Raw genomic sequence first — 14,268 nt, 5'->3', positions numbered from 1 at the left:
AGCTAAATTGCCACCTGAAAAACAGTCAGGTAGAAGATAAATAAAAAACGCAATATGGTACATCCACTCATTATCCACAGTGGGAGGACAAAACATACATGAAGTTCACTGTGACCTCCAGATTTACAGGCATACCATTTTCGGATAGGGCGCCATAAGAGTGTTCATGATACAAGGATTTCATTTGTGGTGAACAATCCCCGAAGGGATCTGTGATGAGGTGTGAATGAAGGAGTCAGGCGCAGGAGGTAAAACACCGAAGTCCAGAGTTTATTCCGTTCACATAAATAAAACGCACCAAGCGTCAAAACGAAACTATCACAAGGGAAACATTCCACCTTGGCAATAACAAATGGAAGCGTAGCTCAACCGAGCTCAACCAAGCTACTCGCTCTCACAATGAAACAATCACTCACAAAGACAAGGGGAACAGAGGGAACACTTATACACATACTAATTAGGGGAATGAGCACCAGGTGTGTGTGATTTACAAGACAAGACATGACAAGTGGAGTGATGAGAATGGGATCGGCAGTAGCTAGTAAGCCGGTGACGACGAACGCCGAAACCTGCCCGAACAAGGAGGGGAGGCAGCCTCGGCAGAAGTCGTGACAGGATCATTTCCAGTGCTTCCAGAGATCTCAATTTCTTTTAACATGGCTTGTATGATAAAGACGGCCAGCACTTGCAAATTAACTATTACTTTGATGTATTATCAGTAGTCACAATGGAGATGTTTCAGCAACAACCCACACCATCCAACCCAAATCCACACCACTGCAGGCAGACAGATAGATGGACAGTCAGTCAGACACCCCAGTTTCCTCAGGCCATAGTACTGCAGGGACCATGCTGTGTGTATTCATATGTAGAAAGTTTACAGTTCACAGACACTTAGGATTGTGATATGCTCTTTATTGTCAATGTGCATACAGTAGACCTCTCACAAAGACTGGTATGACATATTCTATGAGACCTATGATCATTCTGAACCAAAAATCCATAGCTATCCGTAGTCACCAGGTTCAAGACAGCACAGTATTCAATAGCCTTGTTTTTACGCTAATATAAAGGACGTCATGCTGCTTTTTAGTGAGTACCACTTCCTCCTGATTCGGCTCAGACCGAGGCTCGAACCCAGGACCTCTGCCTTGCTAGCACACTTGACCTCCCTCCTGAAACGTCAAAGCAGTCAGCGCCACCGAAAAGTTAACAATTTGCTGGTGCAAGTGGCGACACTTTATGCTGACATGCATCCTTTGTCCTGAACTTATCCACATTGTGATTGTGCCCACATTGTAGCCGTTGCATCTAGACATGGTACAGTCTCTTATCCATCCACTGTGTCCTCATTGTGACCAAATTATTTGAAATATATTCTTTCAACATTTATTTATTTATTTTAAGACACAAGGCATCACCTGTCAACGATTTTAGAGGGTGGAATAATTATGATTTAAATGGTTTCACTGTCCAAATCCGTCTACACATGTAAGATATCCAGTCACAATGCATGTCTGACTACCTCTGAAGGTGATTAGGAAGATCTGATTACAATCAGATCACAATGAGTCTTTTAATCATCTAAACCTTGGGCACAATCAGAATGTAGACAAGATCAAGACAAAGGATGCATGTTAGAACAAGGTATAAACAGGACTAAAGTGCTTTACATTTACATTTTAGTCATTTAGCAGATGCTCTTATCCAGAGCAATTACGATGATAGCTGGGTGAGACAACCACATATTACAGTCATAGCAAGTCCATTTTCCCTCAATAAAGTAGATATCAGCAGAGTCAGTGCTAGTGGGATTAATTTAAGATACTATTTGAAGAGGTAGGTTTCAGATATTTTCGGAAGATAGGCAGGGAGTCCATCATTGGCAATAAGCTGGTTCCATCATTGGAGTACCAGGACAGAGAAGAGATTTGACTGGGCTGAGTGGGAGCCGACACCCAGTAGGGGTGGGACGGCCAAGAGGTCAGAGGTGGCAGAACAGAGTCCTTGGTTTGGGGTGTAGGGTTTGAGCATAGCTTGAAGGTTGGGAGGGGCATAACTACTTTGTTGAGGGAAAATGTACTTGCTACGAATGTGATATGTTGTTGTCTCACCTAGCTATCTTAAGATGAATGCACTAATGTAAGTCGCTCTGGATAAGAGCATCTGCTAAATGACTAAAATGTCAAATGTAATGCTGCGTAGGTAAACACCATGGTCTTTTAGTGGATGCGAGCTTCGACTGGAAGCCAGTGGTGTGTGCGGAGGAGCAGGGTAACATGGGAGAACTTGGGAAGGTTGAACACCAGGAGGGCTGCGGCGTTCTGGATAAGTTGCAGAGGTTTGATGGCACAAGCAGGGAGCCCAGCCAACAGAATGCTTCTTGTGTGAGGAAGGGTTGTACTCTGTGGATGTTGTAATGCATGAACCTGCAGGACCAAGTCTGTTTGCAGAGAATGACAGGATGTTGACCAGGATCACGCCAAGGTTCTTTGCACTCTGGGAGGGGGACACCATGGAAGGTGGGAAGGAGAAAAGTAGTTGAGTGTCATCCGCATAGCAATGATAGGAGAGACCATGTGAGGATATGACGGAGCAGAGTGACTGTGTATAGAGAACAGAAGAGGGCCTAGAACCGATCCCTGGGGGACACCATTAGTGAGAGCATGTGGTGCAGACTCAGATCCTCTCCACATCACCTGGTAGGAGTGACCTGCCAGGTAGGATGCAATCCAAGAGTGTGCAGAGCCTGAGACGCCCAGCCCTGAGAGGGTGGTGAGGAGGATCTGATGGTTCACGGTGTTGAAAGCAGCGGATAGATCTAGGAGGATGAGAACAGAGAAGAGAGAGTCAGCTTTGTATTCTAACGGTTGTGTCATTGTTTTCAGTGTAATATTTGTCTATATTTGTTCAACTGGCAGTCAGGGTTTTTTCTTGTACATAAAGCTGTCATACAGAATTGGCCTCCTTGTAAAACCCCCATAGACCCTCTCTCCACAGGGCATTTCTTGTTCTAGCTCATTTTTATTCGTCAGGTACAAGTCTACCCTCAGGACCTGTTCGCGAATGTGAGTAAATGCCAATATTTCCAGCATTTTCCTATGAAATGTTTGATTGTCCAAGTCAAGCATGTGAAATCGACACCTCAGGCTTTTTTCTCTCGATGTGGAGAAGAACCAAGGCCAGAGGGGGAGAATGTTCAGATGCAAAACATGTTTGTTGTCATGTGCCAAATTGAACATTACACATTTCTTATCCGTGCCAGAAGAATCATGTAATTATGAATTTATTGATACGGAAGAAGCATAAATGTTGAAAATGTCAGTTTTTGTTAATCTCAAGTAATACCTCACTATGTTGTGTTGTTGTTTGTTGTTTATTTCATGCTGTTGATGTTGTTTCATCAAAAGGCTCATCAACAAATACTCAGCCCTTGCCATAGGAACCTGACACCTACCATTACTTTACAGCACTTTTATTAGATATATTTCGGAGAATATGACTTTATGGTGAATAAAAACATTAGTAAAAAACAACAAATTAATTGAAAATGAATAAAACACGTATAGTACTGTTGCCATACAAGGGTCACCATTAACACTGACATGCATTAATATAATATAATATATGAATGAGCGTGTTAACTATGTACCCCCTCGGGATAGCTACATTAATTACATTAAAAGAGTCAAAGCAAATAATTCTCATGCAATAAATGGCACAATAATTACACCCACAATCTAACAAGGATGGAGACAGTGACGGGTGGGATGAGAGGAAGCACTGAAGCTAAGCATCAACATCAAGCTCACACTTCTAATACAGATCTAAACATGCACACACACACACACACACACACACACACTATTGTATACTGACTTTACAGGATGACAAACACTATACCAGCTAACAGACTGCAGTGTTCTGAGCACCTGGCTCACTCTGAGCAGTAGTAAATATGATCTACAGCCATGTGTTTTTATTTGGTAGTATTCATCTCCTCTGTCAGTAGCACATAGGAAGGTAATAGAAATGCCAGCATGTTGGCTGATTTACTTAGTCAAATGTTCATCCCAAGGCTCCGCGAGGATGATTGGAGTCTGTGTGAGTAACAGGAATCCATGCATTAGGTAGGCAAAACTGACACGACCTTGAGACATTATAACGCAGACAATATATTACTGTCGCGGAGACCTTCCTGGCTCCCGAAGATACATCTGAAGTGTTTAACGGTGTTTTACAATGCATTACCAGGGCCTTTACATGTGATGAGCTCATTTTATTTGCTCATACATTTCCGAGGAAGGAGTTTAGTGTCACTCAAATGTGGGCCATTTAGAGTAGCTTGACTTAGGGAGACAAATGCGATTACACAAGTCACTGATGCTGCGGATAAAAAGCAGTTGCAGTCCTGTAGTATAGCGCTGGGTTTTTCCGGACCGTGTAATCTAAACAAGAAAAAACCTTAGCAATTTCCTATGTACAGTAACTAGGGCCTTTTTACCTGGTCAGGTCACCAAACTGGGCCGATACAGACGCATGTATTATAGTACATACTGTAAACCTGGCCTATACTCACCTGACTGGGTCGATTGACCTGTTTCCTGAAGATCCAGACTGAGGAAGGATTTTCCCACACAGATACTGTATGTCAGTGCTGGATCAATATTCACAGTCTTCCTTGAGCTTTAGCAACCTTTCAAATATCACTTCACATTGATTTCTCTCACATAATCGTCTTTCCTTCCAAATTAGATGACTTTTCTAATACAGCTATATTTCTCATTTACAAGTACATGTCAATGACATTTCAGAATGTTCGCTATCCTTGTGATGTGCACAAGGTAAAAAATACAAAATACACATCCATTATCATGCATTGTCATTGTGTCTTGGTTTGTGCCCTAATAAAATAATGTCTGACAGATTGCGAGGTCATATCACATCATCATGTATAAAGGGCTCATAATGAAAGAGGAAAGATGATGGTTGTTAGAGGAAATGATAAGGGACTACTCTTCTCTTTTAAAGCACCAAGAGTCTATTCTGATGTAATTGGCAATTGGAATTATTTATGACATTAATTGCCACATTATCAACTGGCTGTGAGCTCTTGTGTCACTCCGTCCATCTTTTTTGACAGAGAGAGAGAAAGAGAGAGGGGGAGAGCAAGCTGAGCCTGAAGCAGACTGACAAGCTAATTACATCGTCTTCCTTCCCCTCAATGAAACATGCTACTCATCTGAAACGACGCCCGGAAATAAGGCCTTTTCTCACCTCCTCTGGACAGCACTTGATGAAGGAGGATTTGGCAGATGGACAGATGTCTTCAGGTGCAGAGAGAAGGGGGGGGGTACAGCAAGAGACAGAGAGGGGAGCGAGAGGGAGCGAGAGATGGAGAGAGATAGAGAGCAACAGAGAGAAAGAGATAGAGATGGGGGAAGCGAGTGCGAAAGAGAGAGAGGGTGGAGGTTTTAAGAGCTAGCTAAAGGAAACCTTGCCCCATCCATCCACAACCCTGTTAGCTTGTGTGCTATCAGTGGCCAACTGTCACTCACCAACACTGCTCTTGTTATTTCTTTCCTTCCTGTCTCTGTGAATTTGCATTTGCTCGTGTCAATCACTCAGCGGGCTGAGGCCTGTTGTCTGAGGACTAGAGATGATGTGGACTAAGTTCCAGTGACAGCCAGTCAGTCTGCGCTGTGCCTGTTGGGGAGACAAGGGGTGAAGGGTGCTGTGTCTCTGCGATACAGCTCACAGCACTTTACGCTCCTGAATAATATGACTCAGATGGTCGAAAAGGCAAGTTATCTGAGCTTACATTGGCCAATACAGCTGTGCATTATAGGTTCAAGATTCAAGGGTCAAGGTCATATTACAAGCTTCCATGTTTAACAAGAAATTTCTCCCCAACCATCCTCTAACATACACACACACCTGTAGGTAATATGTAAAGGGTTCTATCCCTCAGTGGGTAAGCTGTGAAAGGCCCAGCACTGAACCCAGTGCTATGAGACAGTTTGAGTCGTGTGGTGTGGAGCCCAGTCTCCCACGTGGCACCTGTATCCCCAGGCAAAGTGTCTGCAGCTTAAATTCATTTCCCCTGGCTGCCAGAGTCATCCCTAGTCCACACGCACACACACCCAGGAGGTACCCAGGATCCACTGCAGATGCGGGTTACACATGGCATCGCCCACAGGTTGTTCTGTGGTTTATACCTTAATTAGTCTGCTGTACCACCATGTCAGTCTCATGTCAGATGTCAGTACCCACATTCTCATACACACACACACACACACACACACACACACACACACACACACACACACACACACACACACACACACACACACACACACACACACACACACTCTCTCTAGTGTATGTCAGTAAGGCAGATGTCTACACGCTGCAGCATGCTGTCGCCCTCCCTGCCCATCTCATAATGCAGTAGTTTGTGTGCTGGGGATGCGGCTGTGCTCTGTGCTCTGACGAGGATGGGAAGTGACACACACCAAACTCGGTGTGTCCTCCAGCCAGCTCCGGTGGCTCCCGGCCTGTCAATTCCAGCTCCGTCAGCAGCACTGGCTCAATGGCAGTGCCTGTGACACATGTCACAAAGTTTTAAATGTCTGCTCTTTTCAGCAGGATGGTTGGGCTGGCGCGGGCAGGGAGGGTGAGGAGAGAAGCAGCCAGGGGAAGGATGACATTTTGTGTTGCCGGGCGGGGGAAACTTGTTGTGGCTCCCCTCTTCCTGCCTCCACCAGCTGTCAGGGCCGGTTTCCTCTGAACATATCACAACACGCACAAATAAACCTTGTCATTCTGAAACGCTGCCACTAGTGACCGGCCTCCCCAATGTTACGGATGCATGGTCTCATAGGAGGAAGTAGCTCACAGACGTACGCAGGAACACACACGGATCCACGCAAACACGCACGCACACCCTGAATATACAGTGTGGGGCTATCTTTGACCTTTCTGTCATCTGTCGGTCTGTTAGATTGATAAGCAGGACTGAAGCTCCAAGTGCTCCCTCTCACATCTCCCTGATCTGTTTGGGCTAATGTGGAAGACAGTTACCTCTTACAGAAACGACTGGAATAGAGGAGCAGGAAAAGGAGACGGTAATGAATTGAGTAGAGGAGCAGGTGAATATGTCAAAACAAAAGAGACATTGTGGAGGGAAGCGGCTGTCCAGGCCTCAACATTAGAATATGATTTGGACCAATAACAAGCATGCATTGTATTCAGTCAAATTTGATGGAATATGTGAATAATGACGCAATTTGACATTTCCAATAACCATGTAGACAGAGCACTACAGCTCAAGTAAAATATTTTAATCAATAAAAGCAGTGACCTTTAAAGGGTAATACAAAATGTACTTGGGATCACCTATAACAGCATTGCCTCATTTCAAAATTGCAAATAATAAGATGACATTATGCAGGTTTATTTGACAAAAGCAAAAAAATGAATTGCGACATGTGTAATGGAAACGGTAGATATAGGAGACATTTTCTTAAGATCGACAGCATTTTTATCCGTTCGACAGTAGATGTTTATTTTGCCTAACTTTCTTTATTGCGACAAATTATGACGGAAAAGGTGTTTTCGAATAAATGATCATTGCCGAATAATCTTTAAGGTACGCGGGGCATGTGATGTCAACACGTAACTATTAAGCTCCATTCCACATTTAATTCTATATGCCTAGTGCCTGCTAAATATATTTTTCATCTATAAATATAAAGTTTATTTGTAGGACAAGGTTTGTCCTGACTTTCAAGAATGGCTGAACTGCTTCACCTTGCTTTTCTGGTTGGCTCGATGCATGTTTCACCATCCAATTCTTTCAGATCTACAGGAGTGCAAGTTTCACCATGGCACGGACCGTGGCGATACGTTGGCACATGAGAATTATTATAATATGACAAATATTTCTATCCATGCTGGCTTTTAGGTGGGAGGGCATAAACGGGTAATGGAAACACTTCAACCACTTCATTTTTATTCAACACTATAGCCTGGGGTGGTATCCAGTTTGTTATACCTTCATACTGACCTTGTGCCATACCGGAATATTCGGTAATACCGGCATTGAACACAATGGGTGCTTTTTCAAACCCCGATGAGCCTTTGTAATCTGAAGATTAGAAATGCTAACAAGTACATGTAAAATCCCATAGAGAATGCTAACTAAATCCTAATGAGCGCATTGTGAACATTTTATGCAGTCTCTGACCAAAAGTATTTGAAGGACAGACATCCCAGCTCATAAAGTTATACAAGTAACTGAAAAATGCTTCTCACAGTTTGTTGCATGCACAAAACAAATATTAGACAGCAAGGTTCTTGATCCAGGAGGAGATTCTCTGGTGTTACCAAGCAATGCTTTATTTTGGAAGAAGCTAACCACTTAGCTAGCGAGATAGCTAACTAGCTACTAAATTAGCAAACCAAATGCACAGCTGCAGAGCATTTATCACATTTTAGACAGTTAACTTAATAGTTATAAGATATCTATCTAGCTGGCAAACATTTAGTTGTGAATTCCATACTGTAACTAGATCACCCGTGAGTCACTCAAAAGGCTCCGGTCTCTCGTCGTTGTGTGCTTGTAAACAAACACGATGTGACTGGGGACTACTGTTAAGCTTCATAATGAAAAATTATGTGACAGGCGAAATGATGAACGTGATATTCTTACTGGAGAGACCTGAAAATAGCTGAGCAGCGACACTCCCCATCCAACCTGACAGAGCTTGAGAGGCTCTGCAGAGAAGAATGGGAGAAACTCAACAAATACAGGTGTGCCAAGCTTGTAGCGTCGTACCCAAAAAGACTTGAGGCTGTAATCGCTGCCAAAGGTGCTTCAACAAAGTACTGAGCATTATGGGGTACTGTGTGTAGATCTAAAAAAAAACAATGATTGAATCAATTTTAGAATAAGGCTGTAACGTAACAAAATGTGGAAAAAGTCAAGGGGTCTGAATACTTTCCGATTGCACTTTACGGTATACCACCCAAGCCTACAACGCTGTATTTGTTTTTAGGTGTGATGTCATTACGTCCAGCTGTTTTAATCCACACAATATTGTTAAATGGAAATGCACCGTAGCAGGCAATTGTCAAATCTATTTTCTCTGCAAACTTTGTAAATGTGGACAAAACATCGTTGGACAAGTTAATGGAAACATAACTAGTGAGTATATTTAATAGGAAATATACTGAAGACAAATATAAATACAACATGTAATGTGTTGGTCCCATGTTTCATGAGCTGAAATAAAAGATCCCAGAAATGTTCTTTATGCACAGAAAGCTTATTTCTCTCAAATGTTGTGCACAAATTTGTTTACATCCCTGTTAGTGAACATTTCTCCTTTGCCAAGATAATCTATCCACCTGACAGGTGTGGCATATCAAGAAGCGGATTAAACAGCATGATCATTACACAGGTGCACCTTGTGCTGGGGACAATAAAAGGCCACTCTAAAATGTGCAGTTTTGTCACACAACACAATGCCACAGATGTGTCAAGTTTTGAGAGAGCATGCAATTGGCATGCTGACTGCAGGAATGTCCACCAGAGCTGTTGCCAGATAATTTAATTTAATTTCTCTACCATAAGCTGCTTCCAATGTTGTTTTAGAGAATTTGGCCGTACGTCCAACTGCCTCACAACTGCAGACCACATCTAAACACGCCAGCTCAGGACCTCCACATCCGGCTTCTTCACCTGCGGGATCGTCTGAGACCAGCCACTCGGACAGCTGATGAAACTGAGGAGTAGCTCTGTCTGTAATAAAGCCCTTTTTTGGGGAAAAACTCATTCTGATTGGCTGGGCCTGGCTCCCCAATGGGTGGGCCTATGCCCTCCCAGGCCCACCCATGGACGCGCCCCTGCCCAGTCATGTGAAATCCATAGATTAGGGCCTAATTTATTTATTTCAAATACCTGATTTCCTTATATGAAGTATAACTCCGTAAAATCTTTGAAATTGTTGCATGTTGCATTTATATTTTTGTTCAGTATACATGATTCACAAATGTTAGAAGTTTATATTCAGGAAAAATTATCATACATTTTAAAGATCCTAACTATGATATTATAATATGTTAAAAGCATGCCTTCTGAATCCTTCATAACACCATTGAGGTAATAGTAAGTTAACATAAATCAGAATGAACTAACAATATCATTCCATACTAATATGATATTAAAATTAAATTATTAATTTCCGTTTTCAATAGACCATCAAGGGTTGCAAAATTCTGGTAACTATCCCAAAAATCTCAGGATTCAAGAAATCCCGTTTGGATGATTAAAGTAATCAGGAGGGAATAAGGAGGAATCCTGGACATTTTTTTAACCAGAATTTTGCAAACCTAATTTAATGAAACAATTTGACAGTTATACAGGTTGAATATTTTTTTGGTCTCTAATGTGTTCTTTATTTAAGCTTGTATTGGAATGTTGGATTGTCTTTCCACTGTGCATATGAAAATATAACATCCCTTCAAATTATACATTATCATGCAATAATTGAATACTAAACTGATTAATTTCCATTAAAAATAATATTATAATAATATGCCATTTAGCAGACGCTTTTATCCAAAGCGACTTACAGTCATGCGTGCATACATTATTGTGTATGGGTGGTCCCGGGGATCGAACCCACTACCCTGGCGTTACAAGCGCTGTGCTCTACCAGCTGAGCTAAAACAGACCATAGTAAAGTATATCTGACAACAGTGTAAATCTAAACACATTTGGTAAGTGAAAAGTTGTGAAGTGTTGTTACTCTTGCAGGCAAGCCCTGTATCAGAATACAGTACATTCATTTAAAACAGAGACTGAAAAAATACGAGATTGTCACAAAAATAATACTGAGAAATAATCCATTAAAATACTACTTCAGAACCACAAGGGTGGACTCCTTGTTAAAGGTTATCCTAACTTTCCTATGCTTTCCTTTAACTTTCCTCCTCCCACTCTCCTGTCTGGCCTTGCCTCCACCCTCTCTCTAATCCCCTCTGTTAACGTTCTCAAGCCCCAATTTAGACAAGTTGGAGATGTGCCACGTGTAAACATCTACCTAGCTTATATCATGTATCTTATATGGGATAGCTCATAACCCATATACCTCTAGGTGGACATAGGGGTGTGAATTGTAAAGGTTTTAGAACGTTATTCGTTTTATGTTGTATCTCTGTCTTTCTCCTAGCTGTCACTCTAAAGGTGCAATTTTCTGTATACTTACATTTTGAAATACACATAATTACGCCCCAGTCCCCTGTCCCCCTCACACATGCACACACACACACACACACACTCACACCCAGTGAGGCATCAGGTTTGACCTCTGACCCCTGATGAGTGGCGGTAGGGGACGGGTGATCCATCATGGTTGCTGTGGCTGTCAAATCAGCCGCTTGGCTGGAGCTGTCCATCACCGTGGCCACGGGGTGTGTGTGTTTGGGTGGGTGTGAAAGAGAGAGAGTGTGAGTGCGCTTGCGTGAACAGTTCTGTGCGTGTGTGTGTGTGCGTGCGTGCATGCATGCACTTTTGTGTATGGTTGTGTTTATGTGGAGCACTGCTGCTTAGATGCAATTATGTCAATGTGAGTGTCAATGTTCACTCTGGGGCAGGAGAGTGGAGCTGACAGGAGAGCCAGCCACAACTCAGCGGAGGAAGAGACCAGGCCACTACACTACAAGGCCCATATTCATAAAGCGTAGAGTAGGATGCTGACCTAAAATCAGGACCCCCCTGTCCATATAATCTCATTCATTATGATCGAAATAGCAAAACTGATCCTAGATCAGCAATCCTACTCTGAGAAGCTTGATACAGTATAGGTTACGGAAGGAACATGTTCATGAAGATGTTTGAATTTTCATTTAACGACGTGTATAATGAAGCTTGTGTGTGTGTGCGTGTGTGTGTGTTTGCGTCTCTCTGTCGGTCCATCAGAGTTGGTCATTGCGGATGAATCGGTTGCCTTCCGAATGCTTTCCATAGTAGATGTAACGGCACTTGGCGAACACACCTGAAAGTGGAAGAAGAAGAATATTAAAATACTGGTCCAATTCAGATTTACCTGTGGATAGATTAAACCTGATGTGTATAGCCATTCTGCCTTGATTAGATTTGTTATCACACTGTATTGTCCTCATTATTCTGTATAAACCATGGTGGTTGAAAAGTGAACTTGAGTGTCATCAAATTGATTTCTCTGTCTGTTCCACAATGCTGTTTATTTGATATAATCTCAAATATTTGATATACATCTTCATTCAGCTATTGAAACAACAGTATACTCAAACTGTAATATAGATATGTTTATTATAATTGCTTATTATCTGTCACTATCTGTCTTATCCCATCTGTGATGTGTGTGTGTGTGTGTGTGTGTGTGTGTGTGTGTGCGAGGATGAGTATCCTTCTCAAGTGGAGGAACAGCGGGGGAAACAGCATTTGGCCTCAGGGCGATGTCTAGACAGTAACAAGCACACTGCCCCAGCCCTGCCTCCACTCCACCCACACACACACACACACTGCCCCAGCCCTGCCTCCACTCCACCCATACACACACACACACACACTGCCCCAGCCCTGCCTCCACTCCACCCATACACACACACACACACTGCCCCAGCCCTGCCTCCACTCCACCCATACACACACACACACTGCCCCAGCCCTGCCTCCACTCCACCCATACACACACACACACACTGCCCCAGCCCTGCCTCCACTCCACCCATACACACACAAACACACGCACGCATGAACGTGTGTGTGTGTTGCATTTTCATATGACTACGGATCATATGTATCATTCATTAGCTTATTATCACAATCAATATTAACCTATAGTAAAATGACCCATGGCCTTGACATTATCTTTAAATACTTAATGTTATACAAAAGGCGTGTAGAGAAATTTAGTGTGTATGGGAGATGTTTGATGTTTGTACTTGCCCTAAACAACAAAGCTGAACTCTGACCTATGGCTCATTGATCCAATCAATGTCTGCATCAACAAACAAGCTACAAAGAAAATTCACACGTTTATAATCTTCCTTATCATATATCCCTTAATCTAAAGACAAGGGGAAGACTTTAGTATTGTTTTATTAATCAAATTCAATATGGTATGAATTAGTAGCTTTGTAAAAAACTAAATAACAACAACAAAGGAATTAATTTACCCTCTGCTATTCCTCCAAGGGTTACACTGTAAAACAAAATGGTCTACTCTATCCATACCCTTTCCTAGCTGTCCTAGCTGTGATGTCACAGCGCTCAGCAGAGGGCTACTTGACGAATGCGGCAGAGATGCAGCTACAGCTAGCTAGGTGTCACCGCTCGGCAAGGACAAGTGGCATTAGCGCTGTCAACGACCCTCTGACAGCAGGACAGATACGTCCTCTGATCTCAACACACTTCTTAAATAGACATCAAGAGCATTAGTAGAGGAGGTTGTAACATATGGACAATAAAGTTGTATTCTATTCTGAGGGAAGGGGAGGAAATGAGAGGAGGAGTGCAGAGGAAATGAGAGCAGAGGAAAGGAGGGATGTCAGAAACAGTTGAGGGGTGCTCAGAGCGATATAGCCAATCACTTAATCGGAGGAGACATTGTCAGGGTAGGAGAGAGAGACAGGGACCAGAATGGCACATAGTGACAGAAAGCAGAGATGGGGATAGAGATACTGGTGCCATATTAGTGGCAAGTATATTCCAATGCCAGCCTCCATTCTAACCAAACCTGACACACCACCGCTCTCTAACTCTCTGTCTTCAAAGTAGCCCCACTAATACACACACCACCACACACACACACACACATAGACACAAACTTGAATGGACGCACGCACGCACGCACACACACACACACACACACACACGCACACGCACGCACGCACGCACGCACGCTACGCACACACACACACACACACACACACACACACACACACACACACACACACACACATACACACAACCCCTGATGCCAGTTCAGTGCAGCAGGCAGACAGACAGTGCAGCAGTCTTCCTCCCAGCGGTAGTGAGTGTGTGTGTTGTGTCAGGTTGGGGAGCCGTGCAGAACACAGGCCCGGGGACAAGCTCAGTCAATCTAAATCTGGACTTTGTAGTGCAGCGGCTCTCATTCCCCTCATAGCCCAGCTACTTGAGGTGATCCAAACACTCAAGTGTGAGGAGCTGTCACCTCCGATAAAATCCCAATGCCT

General features: G+C 43.1%; 1 protein-coding gene across 1 annotated transcript in view; it reads right to left on the bottom strand.

Annotated features, from left to right (window-relative positions):
- Positions 1 to 10,658: 10,658 nt before the first annotated feature.
- The window catches only part of LOC121574311 (leucine-rich melanocyte differentiation-associated protein-like), a 383,827-nt gene continuing 380,217 nt past the window's right edge, over positions 10,659 to 14,268 (bottom strand). Inside the window, exon 7 of the mRNA XM_041886926.2 lies at positions 10,659 to 12,062. Coding sequence (XP_041742860.1) covers positions 11,983 to 12,062 — 80 coding nt within the window. The 3' untranslated portion in view covers positions 10,659 to 11,982. The remainder of the gene's footprint in view (positions 12,063 to 14,268) is intronic.

Source organism: Coregonus clupeaformis, chromosome 1 (genome assembly GCF_020615455.1).
Source record: "Coregonus clupeaformis isolate EN_2021a chromosome 1, ASM2061545v1, whole genome shotgun sequence".
NCBI lineage: Eukaryota > Metazoa > Chordata > Actinopteri > Salmoniformes > Salmonidae > Coregonus > Coregonus clupeaformis.
The sequence above is the reverse complement of the archived record's forward strand: the minus strand, read 5'-3'. Positions and strand labels throughout refer to the sequence as shown.